General features: G+C 45.6%; 1 protein-coding gene across 2 annotated transcripts in view; it reads left to right on the top strand.

Moving 5' to 3' along the window:
- UFL1 (UFM1 specific ligase 1) overlaps window positions 1-16,576 on the top strand; it is a 288,697-nt gene that overhangs the window by 242,405 nt on the left and 29,716 nt on the right. For both annotated transcript variants that reach the window (XM_086926636.1, XM_086926637.1), the window contains one exon: window positions 10,137-10,217. In XM_086926636.1, the coding sequence (XP_086782762.1) occupies window positions 10,137-10,217 (81 nt within the window). The remainder of the gene's footprint in view (window positions 1-10,136; window positions 10,218-16,576) is intronic.

Here is a 16,576-nt window from a genome sequence, read left to right as displayed (position 1 = left end):
GCGGGGAGGGGAGGACGAACCTCCCGTTCGGGAAGGGCCTCTGCAACTCAATCCGCTACCTGACCCCCCGGACTAAAAGAGACCGCGCGTGAACAGCAGCCCGCGGCACCTGCGGCTGCACTCAGGCAATCCGTGCCGCTTTGCAGGCGCGGGGTTCGGACATTGGAGGAGTCCCTTTCCCTTCCACACGACTGGGGAGTGAGAGGTGAGCTGATCTGCAGCGGCGGTGGGGGCGTGGGCTGGAGGACATCAGAGACTCGGGCGGGGAGCCTCAAAACCGATCTGTCATCCATTGAATTGCCCAGGGCCCGGGAGAGGACACTGACTTTGCAGCATTTAGGCACAGTGGGCACCGGAGTGGTTCTCTGGCGGTCATCACCGGACGCCGCGATCGCAGGGGCAGGCGGCGGCGGAGAGTGCGGTGGGCAGAGAGGAGAGTTGGGCACGTTGCTCTGCACATTGGCTTGACTGCCCATTCAGCGAGCAGGGGCGATAGAGGTGCGACGCCACTGGGAAACACTTTTAACCTGCTGAGCACGGACACCCCCATCCTGGGTTTATCTGTCACGGGTTCGGCGGACAGCGAACACTACGGAAGGGACTATTCCTGGCAGAGGCCCGAAGCACAATGCGTCGCAGTCTAAATTGGAGAAATTTGCGTACAACAGACAGGAGCAACCTCATGCGGAACCGCGCACATCGACAGGGAAGACGCCTGAAACCGATGGAACAAAGAAGGCAACACTCGACGACGTGATGAAAGCACTAGCGCAAGTACAGGCCACGGTGGGGTCCACGGCCACTGAAATCTCACTCCTCAGGGCGGACTTTCAAAAAATGGGCGAAAGAGTGAAGCAGGTCGAGGTGGTCACCAAATCTCTGGTTGAAGATGTATCAGACCTACAATTAGCAATGGAGCGAGTGGCAGCGGAGAATAAGACGCTGAAAGAGAAGCTGAACGACCAGGAGGGGCGCTCTAGGCGCAACAACGTAAGAATTTTTGGGGTTCCGGAATCGGAGGGAACGAGAGCCATGGACCTGTATGTGGAGGACCTGATCAAGTCGCAGCTCAAACCCAAGGGTTTATCGCAATTCTTCTCCGTTGAAAGGGCACACAGAGTTCCAGGGGGTAAACCCAAGCCCGGAGCCCCCCCCAGACCCATACTGGCAAGACTATTCAACTTACGTTACCGGGATGCGATCCTACAGGCTGCGAGGGTGGCCGCGCCGCTGCGGGTTCAGAACTCTACCGTGGCCTTTTTCCCGGACTATACTGCGGAGGTGTCACGCCGGAGGAGGACCTTCCTTGATATCAAGAGAGAACTGAGAGCCACGGAACTACCGTACTCTATGCTGTTTCCGGCCCGGCTGCAAGTGGTCGCGGACAGTAAGGTATGGTTTTTCGACACACCAGAGTCGGCGCATGAATGGCTGGATGGATGGCGACAAGTAGGACTACCCCGACGCTCGAACAGAACAAACCAGAGCCAACGTGGGGACAGCCAACCGAGATCTCAAGCGTCAGGTGGATTTGAATCAACGCGCTCTCCCACGCAGGACAACACTAATACGCTGGAAGACGTGGAAGAATAGTCTCCCGGCATCAAGCTGAATGTACACTGACATGGCTTCCTGAATGGGACCCGGCTTGGACACTGTCCCGGGAGAGACCGGAGAGGGCAGGGGCACTGTCTACTCCGGAGGACACTTCACCCCAGCAAGCAAGTACTGTTTATGGGTTGGGTAAAGCACTCTGCTGAGTTGGGGTGGCGGACAGTTCTAAGCCCGTCTGGCAGGGAGGCAGGGAGGGGGGAGGAGAGGGGGGGTTGTTTAACTGTTCAATGCAAACCGCAAACTGAAACAGGTTATACATTTCTCCATGTTCAGATTGAGAAGGGAAAGGAGAAGTTGGTTGAGTTGTTTAGAGTTTTGCAGGAAGAGTCGGGTTGTGCTGGGTGGTACCCACGCCACCTCCTGGGTAGGGAGGGATGGGTCACTGTGGCTGCAAGATACAACTGACATATGAACATCTTCACGGTGGTACATGGCAGATTGTTCACAACGTAGTCGGGTAGAGGGTGCGCCTAGATCCCAGGGAGCACCCCTTCGCATACTAACATGGAACGTACGGGGATTGGGAGACAAGGTCGAACGTGGGTTAGTACTTACTGCATTGAAAAGACAGGGGCCGGTGCTAGCACTCCTTCAAGAAACTCACCTACAGGGCAGTACTTCCAAGGCGCTTGATAGAAGAGGGTATAAAATGGTGGCACATTCTGAGTTCACGTCAGGGTCTCGAGGGACTGGGATTTTACTTAAGAAATCATCACAGTTTATTCCACTGAGTACGAAGATTGATGGGCAGGGATGCTTCGCGGCCCTACTGGGACAGTGGGAAGGAAGGTCTATTAATGTGGTCTCGGTATATATCCCACCAGCACTTCACTCGGTCATGCTTCCGGAAACTAGGTGAGTTCTTACTAGCCCTTCCGGAGGGTGACATCATACTTGGGGAGGATTTTAATGCCACTATAAACGGTACACTCGACAGGTTCCCCGCCGCAGGTCCGACCGAGGGTCCATCACGTCTCCAACGTTTTCTGACAGCTATGGGGCTGGTAGATATGTGGGCGGCATGCCCACCCTAACATGAATCAATACACTTTCCACTCTGCTGTCCACAACAGTCTATCAAGGATAGACTACTTCTTGGCACTGGGAGAATGCATACAACATGTAGACCGCATAGACATTCAACCCAGAGGCATATCAGACCACTCACCGATTACCTTAACGCTCTCAACCCAGGAGAAAACACGCAAATGACTTTACCCCATACAGGCAGCATGTTTCAAAGTACCCAAGGTCAGGAAAGCACTCAAGAAGGCAACGACGCATTACTTCGAAGAGAATCTAGAGTCAGTGCAGTCGGCAGCGATCCTATGGGAAGCATACAAGACAGTGTTAAGGGGGCACGCGAGTTGGCCGAACTAGAGCTGGCGCTGAGAGAAGCAACAAGCGAACACGAAACACATCCCACGCCAGACACGGCCCACACATTGCACCTCCAACAACACTCGTATACGGAATATTTACGGCACCAAGTGAAAGGACAGATAACGGACACAAAGAATAGAATTTATGATATAGGGGATAAAGCAGGTAGGATGCTGGCCTGGCTAGACAAAAGGGGGGGTGCGCTAGAGGTATCCAACAAATAGAAGACAGAAGGGGTACACTGCATACAAGCCCGGAGCGAATCGTCTAAATACTCGCTGACCATTTTGAGGGTGTCTACACATCTGACAGGGAGGTGACGGTAGATATGGCCAGGGCGGCATTAGAACCTATCCACACACCGAGGTTGCAGCCGGAGGCATCAGCTGAACTGGAGGCAGATATAACCATGGAAGAAATCCAATTAGCAATACGGGTGATAAAACCCGGCAAAGCGATCGGCCCAAATGGCATACCGATAGTGGTATCAGACCACATCGGAAAAGCTTAGTAAACACCTACTGGCCATGTATAAGGATTGCTTATCGAGGGGCGAGCTCCCACCAGACCAGAGAGTAGCAACCATCATTGCGATACCTAAACCCGGGAAACCACCGGAAAATTGCAATTCCTATCGCCCCATATCCCTGCTTAATGCAGAAGTTAAAATACTAGCCAAACTCCTGGCTACCCGATTAATGACACACCTACCTGACCTCATACACCCAAACCAATCCGGGTTCATGCCGCACAGGAACACGGCACTGAATCTGCGAAGAGTGCACGGAGTGTTGGCAAGAGCGGATTCGATTCCCGAACCAGCGGTGATACTGGCCCTCGATGCAAAAATGGCATTTGACCTAGTTGAATGGAACTACCTGTTTGAGGTCCTGGCACACTTAGGGTTTGGACCCAAATTCATAGGATGGGTCAGACTGCTGTACGCGAGACCAGTAGCGCAGGTAGTAACGAATGGCCATATCTCGCACACTTTCCCCTTGGGAAGAGGAACTCGACAGGGCTGCCCCCTGTCACCACTGCTCTTCGCAATCGCCCTAGAACCTTTAGCACACCTGATACGATCTACCCCATTGGTAAGGGGGATTTCCTGGGCTGGGGGTGGGGAGGACCGCGTCTCCCTATATGCAGACGACATGCTCGTATACCTCACAGACCCGGAACGTAGCATTCCAGCGCTTCTGGCACTGTGTGATGAGCACAGGAAAATCTCGGGATACACACTGAATTGGAACAAATCGGAACTGTATGTTTTGAAGGGACCGGGCCCGACACTGAGTGCTCATTGCCCCTTGACCGAAGCCGGATCCTCCTTTAAATACTTGGGCATACATGTCACCAAAGACCCGGTAGAATTTGCACATAAAAACCTGAAGCCATCTATAGAACGGCTTAAACAGGACGTTGGGTTCTGGGCCGGACTTCCCCTAACGATGCTGGGTAAGGCTGCATTGTACAAAATGATGTCCTTGCCCCGTTTCTTGTACATCCTGGAGAATACATCGTACCCGGTGGCACCAGGTTAGTTCAGGAAAGTGTCAGCGTTGGTGGCGAATCTTTTATGGGGTAACCGCCCGGCCCGCATCGCGCAGGCCAAATTGCACAAAGGGTGGTACGACGGGGGGATTGCACTGCCAGACCTGAAATTGTATTACTGGGCGGCACAGCTGAAAATCATAAATCAATGGATCCATGCCCCCCAAAATGACCCAGCATTCAGAGCAGACAGGACACGGTTGGGAGCAAATACCCTGCTAGCCCCACTGTACGACCAACGGGTAATACGCAAATTGACGGGACCCACAAAACTCACAGCTGAGATATGGCACAATGCACTGTCGACACTAGGTTGGAAAGGGAGAATAACTAAACTTGCTCCCCTGTGGGACTCCCGGGAGCTGGGGAACTTACGGAATAGCAAGGGTTTCTCTCAATGGGATGAGATTGGCCTGTCCACAGTGGGAGACTTATGGGATCGAGGCACGGTGGTTCCATTTGCACGGCTGAGAGAACAATATGAGCTAGGAACACGAGAAGAGTTCCGATATGCTCAGATTCGGCATGCACTGCTTACAGCCATCCCCCCCGAGACGGAGGTACCAGAGGCCTCCCCGCTTCAAGACCGCCTCCTAACGGACTTTATGTTGGAGCGAGCTACCTCGCTCACATACCGTAGGTTAATAAATAATTTGCCAGATCCCATGACCAAACTTAAGGAAAAATGGGAGGGTGACGTAGCAGCTATGGACGAAGCCGAATGGAATGAAGCAGTGGCTTCGCCCAAAGAAGTAGGCATCTCAGCTAAGTTCCGGCTCATACAGCTCAAAATTTTACATAGAGTATATTATACTAGAACAACACTACACCTCATACACCGCGCCCAACACCCATTTTGCCTTCGAGGGTGTGGGGAGGAAGGGACATTCTTTCACACGATATGGGATTGCCCACGCATTCGAGACTACTGGAGACGTGTGCTGCGCACAATATCACAGACTATGGGGATATCTCTGGTCCCTGAACCACGAAAATGCCTACTCAATGTGTGGGAACCTAATGATTTGTCTAGGCATGGCCAGCAATGGGTTACCTTGGGCATGGTATTAGCTAAAAGAGACATAGCGCAAAAATGGGGGGCAACAGAGGTGCCGACGAGAACACAATGGTGTGAGAATATGGACAGGGTAATGGTCACGGAAAAGGAAGTGTATGCTAGCAGGGCCTGCCCGAGAAAATGGAATAAGATTTGGACCCCGTGGAATACATACAGAGGAGACATTTGTGACCCCCTACCGGAAGATGATCCAATATCATCGGATGAAGAGGGGGAGGACGATTAGAGTTCCCAGAAAGGGGGCGAGTGGGGATGGGGTCTGCGGGAGACCATGGGGGACGGGAGGGTTGGAAATGGAGGAACAAACAGAGCACCCACACCGTAGGAATTTCCATGTATACTTAACATCAGTTTTGAACCAATATGTATGACCTTGCAGACTGAAGTGCGGATAAATGTGTCAGAAACTTACCACAGCATAATGTATGTGGACTCACTCCAGCACGTGATGACCTACCTGTGATTTCTTTGTTGATCTTTTACGTTGTTTATTGTTGAAAAAACAAAACACCAAACCTACTTAATTTAGCACATTGATTGTGAAAGATGCGCCTTTACTGAAGTGCGAAATAATCAAACCACGGATACAGCAACAAATGTACGGGCTTCTCCAATAATAGCATACTTTCGCACTGAGATGGCGGCCGGCCCGTTGGTTTGCAGGCCAATGGCTGTGTAAAACGACAAGGAGCAATAAAGGTTTTGGGGGGAAAAAAAAAACAGCTTAAAACAAATCCTATTTTAAAAGACTAGTTTCTGCTTTACATCAAGCATAGTTTTCCCATTATTCTGGGAGATGAAGTGTTGCAAGTCAGCTTGCTTGACATCAAAGAAATGTTTCCTCTTGGAATGATCAAGCACTTTTTGTAATATAATGAAATGTCACTGACTGTTCATAAACTCTTTTAACAAAATTACAAATTTACCATTCCATCAAATTGCAGTACAAATTGACAACCATAAAAATGTTTACTCCGAAACGCTATCACGAGGCTATACATTTTCTGGAAATATACTTGCCTCAGTAATTACTCTCCCTTACCTCATTCGGTCTTCCATATATTAATTGATAGAAATGGCTTGTAGAGGGAAGCAAGTGCTCAAACCTTCAGGGCCATGTCAGGCATCCATTATGAAAAAGGACAATTATGTTCTGGGCACAAATTTACTCAGAACTCAAACACGTATCAACGGATTACTAAATACACTTTGTCTCCCACAATTTTCTCCAGCTACTAGCCGATTTACAAATATGTTTTACAATTAATAACAAACCTACTGAAAATTGTGTTCTCCATTGAACTAGGAGCAATAAATGGCATTAGTACCTTCAATTAAGAGATTGAATCAGGGCATCACACCAACAACTATATAGCTAGGAACATTTTCAGTTAAAACATACTTTTTTAAAGGATCAAAAACCACAGAAATGTACCAGTAATAATTATTTCAGGTAATTCTAAATCTCATCCCTGTCTTTTCTTTCTTTTTTATGACTATCTAAGGTTTATAATGTAAAGTAAGATATTTAAATTTCTAACTATAATGCCACTTTAGCCTTTTTTCTGTGAAGTTTTGTGTTTTTTGATGTACAATAAGATGTCTATTGCCATGCATTGGGCTGGACCTAGCACCCAACAGCCCACGGGCATTCACCCCCACCCCTGCTGTGCAAGGCCTTCAGTAGTGCTTGCTGGGTGGCTGGGCACAGGGCAGGGCCACGCCCTGCACCCAACACTACACAGGCACCCATTTGCAATTGTGAAGAATTCAAGAACTGCTTCAATGCTACCCCCACATCATGTGTAGCGTTCAGTGGCCTAATCACACAGACACAAAGTATAATGTAGAACAGAGTACCAAATAATAAAAGGGTTCTCGCAGGTGATTTAGAATGCCAGCTGAAGTTGCGCTACAAAATGTAGTCAGATTTTACCTTGACTTCTTAGTCCATCAAAGTACATTATTCAGTAGAAGACCAGGCTCCCAGAATTTAATGGGTTACTGTTGTGATGTCCAGGGAGATCGTCCTTCTTGCTTAAGCCGTATTCGAGAATGCTTTAGAAAAACATCTAGAAAATTTAGCAGTAACACAATGAAATGCTTGTAGTGGAATTAAGAAGCTGTTGTCTTCCGTACATTGTCCCAATGAGTCATGAAATTGTATTTTTAATAATTAGGAACGTTTGGGTAAAGCCATCAATATTATCTACTTATTCAAGGTTATGTTTCATGATCACAAATAATGTTGGTTTAGATGGAAATGCCTATTACACTTTTTAATAATCAACGAGTTTACACAGATTGAGCCATACAGTTGGTTTAATACAGAAATAACAGTATTGCAAGGATCAGTCCCTCCTTAACCCCACTTTTAACAAAAATCCCTTTATGCCATTACTTAAAATCCTAGTCAACCCTTCTGTTCCTCCTACACATTACCAAAGAGATCCTTAACTTGCAAATTGAACAACTCCTGAAGACCCAAAAACTTTCAGCAGTCTTGCAGTCTGCCTGGCAGATAGGACAGCAAAGCAAAACAGCTTTTCAGGATGTCAGGCATTTTGCTATCTTGGAACTATATTCAATATTCTAAACAACGGAGTGCTGTACGGAGTGCTGTACCCAATACGTACTCACAAATTGCTCATACAATTTCAAGGGTGCCAAATGGACACCCTGTTGCACCCCTGGAATATGCATGTGTGCACATACATGCCACAAGGGCATGTATGTACGCCACATTGCACCTTGAAAATGCAAGAAAGTGCATTTTTCATAGAATTCGCATATTGCCACCAACTTGAAGTTGCTGGTAATTTGTGATTTCTTAAGGACAGATCGCAAATTTTTGGGGCTTCCTGCATTTCATTTAAGGAATCGCAAATTGTGATTCCTTAAATGCATTTGCAAAATAGGGAATCGCACTTTTTGCGATTTCCTATTTTTCGAATGCCTTTTGGGATTAAATATCCCAAAAGGCTTTTTCCCGTTGGCAAACGGCGAACGGGAAAAAAGCTTAATGCATCTGGCCCTATGTCTCTATGCCATTCTCATGCAGTTGATGGGGCCTCATTCTAAGTGTCCCTGGTAGTCTCGATGGGAGTGGTAATGAGTCACTGACCCCGTAATACAATAATATTCAAAGCTAGGGTGTTTTATCCAGTGATTTTGGCTGCTGCTGAAAGCAGTTGCGGTCTCCTGGTAAACAATGTGGGAAAACATGTGGGAATCTGTATGGAAACACAAATTAAAATTCATGCATGTTATTTTCCCAAAAAACGTAATGAGAAGTATTTACTATTGTTCCCCCGGAGTTAGAGATAGTGGTGGCATTGGTAACTCTGAAATGTAGGCATAACAAGAGGTTAATTTACAGTCCACTATTAATCCTGCCCTTTGCTGATGCTCAATCTGTCCTTTTTGCCTCGCACAAAATGTATACTACCCAAAGAGTATGAATAGGTCAGTACATGTACATGGGCAATAGATTCATTTTCATTCTGTGCTGCTTTATGCCCAAGACTCCTTTCTAATTGTATAGCCACAAACGCAATTTTAACAAATATGAACAAATGACAATCTTATGGGCCTAATAAATGCTCTTCTAATACCCTAAGTAATTTTGGACCGGTCTGACTCCTGCTGATGAGGAGCTCCTCCTCAACCACTTGATGCACACCAGGAACTAAAGATAAAGACATCCCATGTGCTAACCATCCTTATTTACGACAAACCACCCTTGTGTAGGCCCTAATGTTTCCATACATACTAGGACAGTCTTCATATAGAGGCAGAAATATCCCTTACGTGCATTCAGACTGAGGGTCTCCTTTCTCACTTTCCCATTGAAAAATGCATTTTGTGTTTTTTTTGTTTCTCTTTTCACTTCCCTATTTAGTGTCCCACATTCTGCCTCCATATGCAGTATGTGGGCCTTAGCTGAAAATGTTTTCTATTTGCATTAAACGTTTGTTTTTCTCCTGAAGTACATTGCAGTGCTCACAACGTTGTTGTCTATGCATGTAGGGTCAAATCGGATCTAAAATATCTCTCTTCCCCAACACTCGTTATTCCTAAATTTGTTGGCCAGTTAACCTGACAGAACCATTAAATGAGGACGCCACCAGCACACCCCCAAATAGTTGTAAGAGTCATCTGAAGGACAACCATGCTGAAAAGCATCTGTTAATATTAACTGCAGATAGTCATTTTTCAGTGGTCTGAGAGGATGAAATCCGAAGGCAATATGTTGTGCTTTAAAGTGACATGTATATAATCAGCAAACTGACTCTCTGGGTATGGGCAGCATCACAGGCATCCTTACAATAGCTTTTGCAATCGATGTTGGCGCAGCCTTTGAGGCTGAGAATATGGATAGACAACATTTTAATGCATTACTTGTAGATTAGATGTATTTTGTATTTAAAGCAATAAAGTTAGCAGCTTTCATACATTATAGAAATGATATACTTTATTACAATATCTTGTATCTGTTTCATCACAGGCCAGAAAGAAATTGTTGGGAAAAGTACAAGAAGAAACTAAAATACCTTTATCGAAGCTACATATGTCTCTTAACGGGAAGGTAGGATTTCCTGTACAAACATTTGTGCCTCCTTATCCATGGCTTTGGACATTCTGAACTGTTGTATGCGGCCCTAATGTTTCAAATACATAACGTCCTTGCAGTGGGCTGTGAGCTAGCCTCTTACTCATGATTGGATAGCTTTATTGTCTCTCTAACTTCCCTGCTCCTGATACAGTAGACTACCTACCTATTCCTGTTTGTATCGTGCCTATTAGCATTTCGGTCTCAGTGTTGTGATTGGATGATGCAATCTTGCTTGCAGTGTATAGCATGGACTATATTCTCTCCCCTTCTCCGTCACTCACTTGACTTACTCCTTTCTTATCTCTGTAAAGCACCCATTGCCTTCTTGCCTTATGCCCCCTTTTGTTGTATACTTTATTCTGCCCACTGCACTATCACCTGCAGCCATCTTAAAATGGTCATTTGACTATTCCAAGATTGTTGCCAGCACACATGCGTGCAGTGGGCATCTTGGAACAGGTTTTATCTATTTTAAAAAAATTCCATGGAACGATGCCTACCATGAGTATGCATGTATCATTGTGCCCATTTTTAAATAGGCTTAAGACTATAGTAAAATAAAAACCAAAGGCATTAAAAGATGGCCACAGCAGATGCATGTAAATCTGCACTGACCGTTTTTGAGCAGCATTTCTTAAAATATAGCAAAACTGTTCCAAAGAGGTCCTCCATTGATGCGCACACCTCTAGTGTTTTACAAACTTGTTAAAATGTTCTCAATGAACAGATGCGCGCATGTTTAACGTGGCTAGCTAAGACAAAACAAATGCACCGGTAAAGCCTATTTATAGTGGAGACCCATCAGCGTTGCCAGTGCTTGTTAATTATTAGTATCACCGTTAAATAATGGCTTACCACCACCACAAACAACACTAGTATTTTACAGTTTTTACAGGCAACAAATTCCAACACATGAAACTGACAAATTGGTTGGCAGTGACAGCCAGGTTGGCCAACATGCGGTTGGCATTCTGCTACAGCTCCAACATTGCCTTAGCATTATTCATCTGTAAGTTTTTTAAATGTTTTTTTTTATTGAAGATAGGGCTGCCAGAACTTTTCCAACCTAAAGAAATCAGGAGCAGTGCCTCCTAATTTCATATTTAATGGTAGTTCAAGCCGTGCTAATGGGTGAAGCAGATACAATCCAGAAGGTGACATTGTTCTCATCTATGTGATATAGACTTTTAGACCCAAATTTCTTACCTTACAATATCCTCAGGCATCATACTGGATTTGGAAGATTTTCAAGCAGTACCCCTGCGCACTGGTAGGTGGTGTCGTTCAGCTCTGTGTCAGTGGCATCCATACTAGAAATTACCTGCACAGTACCAATATAGGCATCACCTCGGCGAACTGACGTCACTTCTTTCCTTTCTCCACCAGATCGTGCTGATCTGGTCTGTCTCAGCCACCCCTTAGTCATTTTTTGACTGGTCTTTTTCAACTTTTTTGACTCTTTTTGAGATTTTAACTACTAGTGTGAGGATGTCCCCAAAGAAACAGTCCGGTTTCAAACCATGTGGGGCATGTCATAGACAAATGCACACCAATGCACTGAGGGAGGGTTCCCTTAAAGTCTTAGATGCTCGAGGTCCCGTTCACGTGGGAGGTCTCAAGACAGTTCACAGAGCCCCTTTCGATGGTTATTGTTTCATTTGTTGTCATCGGGGGAGCTCTATAAACACAAGAAGTTGATGAAGTCCAACCGCTCTTCCACTTTCACGTTTGTCAGTCTTTCAACAAGACAAGGAAGCGTTGGCACTCCAAGCTCTGCGATTCGGCGGCCTGATCCTGGATCAGCTCCACGCTTCTACCATTTTCCTGGAGCAACCCTCACCCAACTAAAAGAATTTGAGGCCATGCGCCTCTTCTTTCGGTTACCCGGCCCATCTGGAGTGCCTTGTGTCCCCATGGGTGCGGAAGGGGCACCTACTGGATCCACGCTGGCGAGTATGCCTTCAGTTCCACTCGGGCCAAATTGATCCCTTGCTGGATCCGGAGCGGAGCCGGCAGCGAGACAGAGACCTTCCACGGGATCCGCTCCAGTGCTAATGCCCCGGGCGTCGTGCGATGCTGCTTCTGACGCCAACAAGGACAATCTTGTGGAATGGAGCTTGTGCCTTATTTGATGAATACAGGTAAAAATATGTGGAAATAATTGGCAGACATTTATTTAACAAAGAAGGAGTCCCCCTATATGAGAGGAAGATAGCAATTAGCCATATCCTACCGGAGATCTAGGTTAGCCATAAAAGGCCCCAACCCGTTTACTGGACAAAGCTTGTCCTTTGAGAAGACCCCTCACTCACCAACCTGGTGAGCTATAGGGGTTCGTGTCGCTGAGGATGTACTTCTCTTCAAAATCGTGGACATATAGGCCCGCCACACTCGGTGCAAACGTACTGCCCATCGATGTTCCTCCAATCTGTAGGTATATCTGATCCTCATATTCAAAATAGTTCCTCTTGAGCGCCAGCTCCACTGTAGTCAGGTGTCGTAGCACACTCTATGGGCATTCGGCCTATGGGGTGGGACCCCAGTGATGAAGCATGTCACCAACCAGGTTGGTGAGTGAGGGGTCTTCTCAAAGGACAAGCTTTGTCCGGTAAACGGGTTGGGGCCTTTTATGGCTAACCTAGATCTCCTGTAGGATATGGCTAATTGCTATCTTCCTCTCATATAGGGGGATTCCTTCTTTGTTGTTATTGTTAATTTCGAGGACCAGGAGTTCCCACCTCACATAGTTTATGTAAACATCCCTGACTCTCCCTCTTGTTCAATAGACATTTATTTAAACCTGAATGAAACAATTATCACTGAGTATTCATTTTTTTAATAGCAAAAATATTTCTATAAATATATTACACAATGCCTGTATTTATGTACCCATCCAAAAACAAGTACATGGATTACTTTCTAATCAAAAAGGGAATAAAAAACACTAGACACAGCTTTTATAAATCACATATTTGATGCCTATCTGCCAACAACATAAACATGTGAAATCGGTCAGATCCTTGTTGCTTCCCCTCAATTTTAAGAAAATTGAAGTGGTTGTTAAAGCTCTTCAGGCATTCATGGGCAGCTGACCTTTGAATCCTCCTAATGGTAATCTAGTCTAAAAGACTTCTCCTTCATTGGACAAGTCGAAGAGTTTCAGGCAAAGTTATTAACCCCATTGCTGCTAGGCCTCCCCCAACCCTGTGCTAAGATTTTTTTTTACTATTTGGGGTAGTTCGCACATAGGCCCCTGTAACGTTTTGACCACATAAGGTATCCATGCCAAATTTGGGTCCTTTTCTTCCAACACCATGGGGATTTTAAAGGTACCCATGGTTTGTTGATTCCTTGGAGGGGACCCACAAATTAGCTAAAATACAGCTACCTTTTTTTGGGTGGAGTTCAGGGGAGTGGGAAAAAAGTGCTGCAGATGAAAGCATCTGTTTTTTTCCCTGCGAATTGTATCAATAAAGCGTTTGTGGTGCTGTAATCACCATCTTCACAGCTTTCAGGGACTGACAGACTTTTGTCAGAAAACCTAAATGTTTTACACAGTTTTGGCATTTTACTGGGACATAGCCTATTTTTGCCATTTTTTGTACTTTTAACCTCCTTCCAGTTAGTGGTAGAAATGGTTATGAAAGCAATAATGGACCCTGGAAAGCTATACATTTCAGAAAAGTAGACAACATTCTGAATTCAGCAAGGGGTCATTTATGAAGATCCTTCAAGGTTTTTTTTTTTATAGAAACTAACAGTTGAAAATAGGATAAAATGTAAATACGTCGACAAAAACAGTCATTTGTGCCAACGTTTTTACCTGTAACTTCTCCTAAGTATGACCGACTTTTTTCAATCAATATACTGTTACAACTGCTGGACCCTTATGTTTGTGGTGATATATACGACTTGTAGGTTCACCAAGAATGTGACCAACCCAGAGCTATTAACTGAGCAGCGTCTTTCAATGGTTTTTTATTGTGTACCGGGTATATAACAATTAATTTGGGTTAATGTGAACAGTGAACAGTCAGTATGAAAGACACCTATGTATTTCTGAAATGCCAACAAAATCTAGAGTTTAGAAACGGAAGCTATTTGCACATCCCCGAAATTGTGGGAACCCATACTAGCATTTGAATTATAGGACATCTTTCAAAGCGACTTCTTTTTTACACATTGTCTTACATTTGTAAGGCAGAATTGCATCGAACGTAATAACAGTTGCTCTACAAGTCTATGTTCTCCTATGTCTCCCGATAAAAATGGTACTTTACTTGTGTGGGTAGGCCTAGAGCCCGCGACAGGAAACGGCCCAAAACACAACATGGACACTCCACATTTTACAATGAAAACAGACCCATTTTATTGCAAAGTGCCTAGCTGTAGATTTTGAACCCCAGCTCTGGCGGCACCTAGGGAAACCAAGCAAACCTATACATTTTCGAAAACTAGACGGCAAGAGTAACACAGGATGGGGTGAGTTATCTGGCTCTCACCAGGGTCTGTTACCCAGAATACCTTGCAAACCTCAAACTTTGTAAAAAAAAAAAAAAAAAGAATTACTCACATTTGTCTGATAAAAAGTTCTGGAATCTGGTTTGATCCTCCAAATTCCACCCACCCGCATTCCTGAAAGTCTTTTGATAAAAATGGTACCTCACTTGTGTGGGTGGCCCAAGTACCCGCGACAGGCAAGAGGCCAAACGTATTGAGGAGACATCATAATTACCTATCACAAAACAACTTGGTTTTGCAAGGGAGGTCACCTGGGTTTTTGGCCCCAGGCTCGGCAACCATCTTGGGAAGCAACCAAACCCACACATTTCTGTAAACTAGACACACAGGGGGAGTCCAGCGAGTTGTGGCTTGCGTGGAGCCCCCAAAGTTTTCCTACCCAGAAGCCCCTGCACACCTCAAATTTAGCTAAAAAAACACATTTTCCAAATATTTTTGTGTGGGATCACCATGTTAGCATAAATGTCCTACCCCACAGCGTTCCCCCTCAGTCTCCCGTGTGAATTGATACCTAACTTGTGTGGGTGGGGCAAGGAACTTTGACTGGGAAGAGCCAAACACATAGGGATTAAGGGTATAGCACAGCAAATTCTAAGCGCTACATTTAGAAAAAATATTTTAAGCCAATTCTGCATTGGACACCCACAAAAGTGAGGTATTATTTTACTCAGGAGACTGAGGGGAAAGCGTTGGTGTAAGACATTTGTGCCGTCACGGTGATCCCACACAAAAATATAAATTTGAGGTTTGCAGGTGATTCAGGGTAGGAAAACGTTGGGGTCCACACAAGCCATACCTCCCTGGACTCCCCCTGGTATCTAGTTTTCAGAAATGTCGGTTTGGTAGGTACCCAAAATAGCCTCCGAGCCCGGGGCCAAAAACCCAGGTGACCCCCCACCCCCTTTGCAAAGTCAGGTTGGTTTGTGCTAGGTAATTTTGATGTCTCCCCAATACGTTTTGTGCACTTGCCTGTAGCGGGTACTTTGGGCACCCACACTAGTGAGGTGATTTATTTATCGGGAGACCTGGGGGAACACTGGGTGGTAGGAAATTTGTGTCAGCCCGGTGATCCCACAACTTTCCCACACAGAAATGTGAGAAAAAAGTGATTTGTTTTCAGCTACATTTGAAGTTTGCAGGGGTTTCTGGGTAGGAAAACATTGGGTGGTCCACGCAAGCCATACCTCGCTGTACTCCTCAGAGTGTCTAGTTTTCAGAAATGTATGGGTTTGATAGTTTCCAAAGATGGCCGCCAAGCCCGGGGCCAAAAACTCAGGTGACCCCCTCCACCCCCCATTGCAAAGTCAGGTTGTTTTGTGCTAGGTAATTTTGATGTCTCCTCAGTGTATTTTGGGCCTTTGCCTGTCACAGGTTCTTGGCCCACCCAGGTAAGTGAGGTACTATTTTTATCGGGAGACCTGGGGGGAACGCTGAATGGCGAAAAAATTGTGGTTTTTTATGATAACAGAATATTATGACACAGTAATGCAAGAAAAATGCGTGGCTATGGTCACATTTTGAGATTGCATGGCACTGTGAGTAAAAAAGCTTGTTGGGATCCATGAGGCACACCACCCAGCACTCCCCATATTTGTTGGTTTACAGAAATATCTAAAGTTGGTACATTTTCCCTAGAGGCAGATTACACCTTAGCACAGAAAGACAGATATGACTGCCTATCCATCTGTCCCTCAAGTACACACATATTCTCTCAAGTACACACATATGCTGGTTGGATAGAGATTTTACAAAAAAGAAATGCTCTGTTAAGAATTAAAGGTTAAAAACCTGAACCAATGGCTCGCAGCTCG

The sequence above is a fragment of the Lissotriton vulgaris genome, chromosome 6 (assembly GCF_964263255.1).
Source record: "Lissotriton vulgaris chromosome 6, aLisVul1.2, whole genome shotgun sequence".
Lineage (NCBI taxonomy): Eukaryota > Metazoa > Chordata > Amphibia > Caudata > Salamandridae > Lissotriton > Lissotriton vulgaris.
The sequence above is the reverse complement of the archived record's forward strand: the minus strand, read 5'-3'. Positions and strand labels throughout refer to the sequence as shown.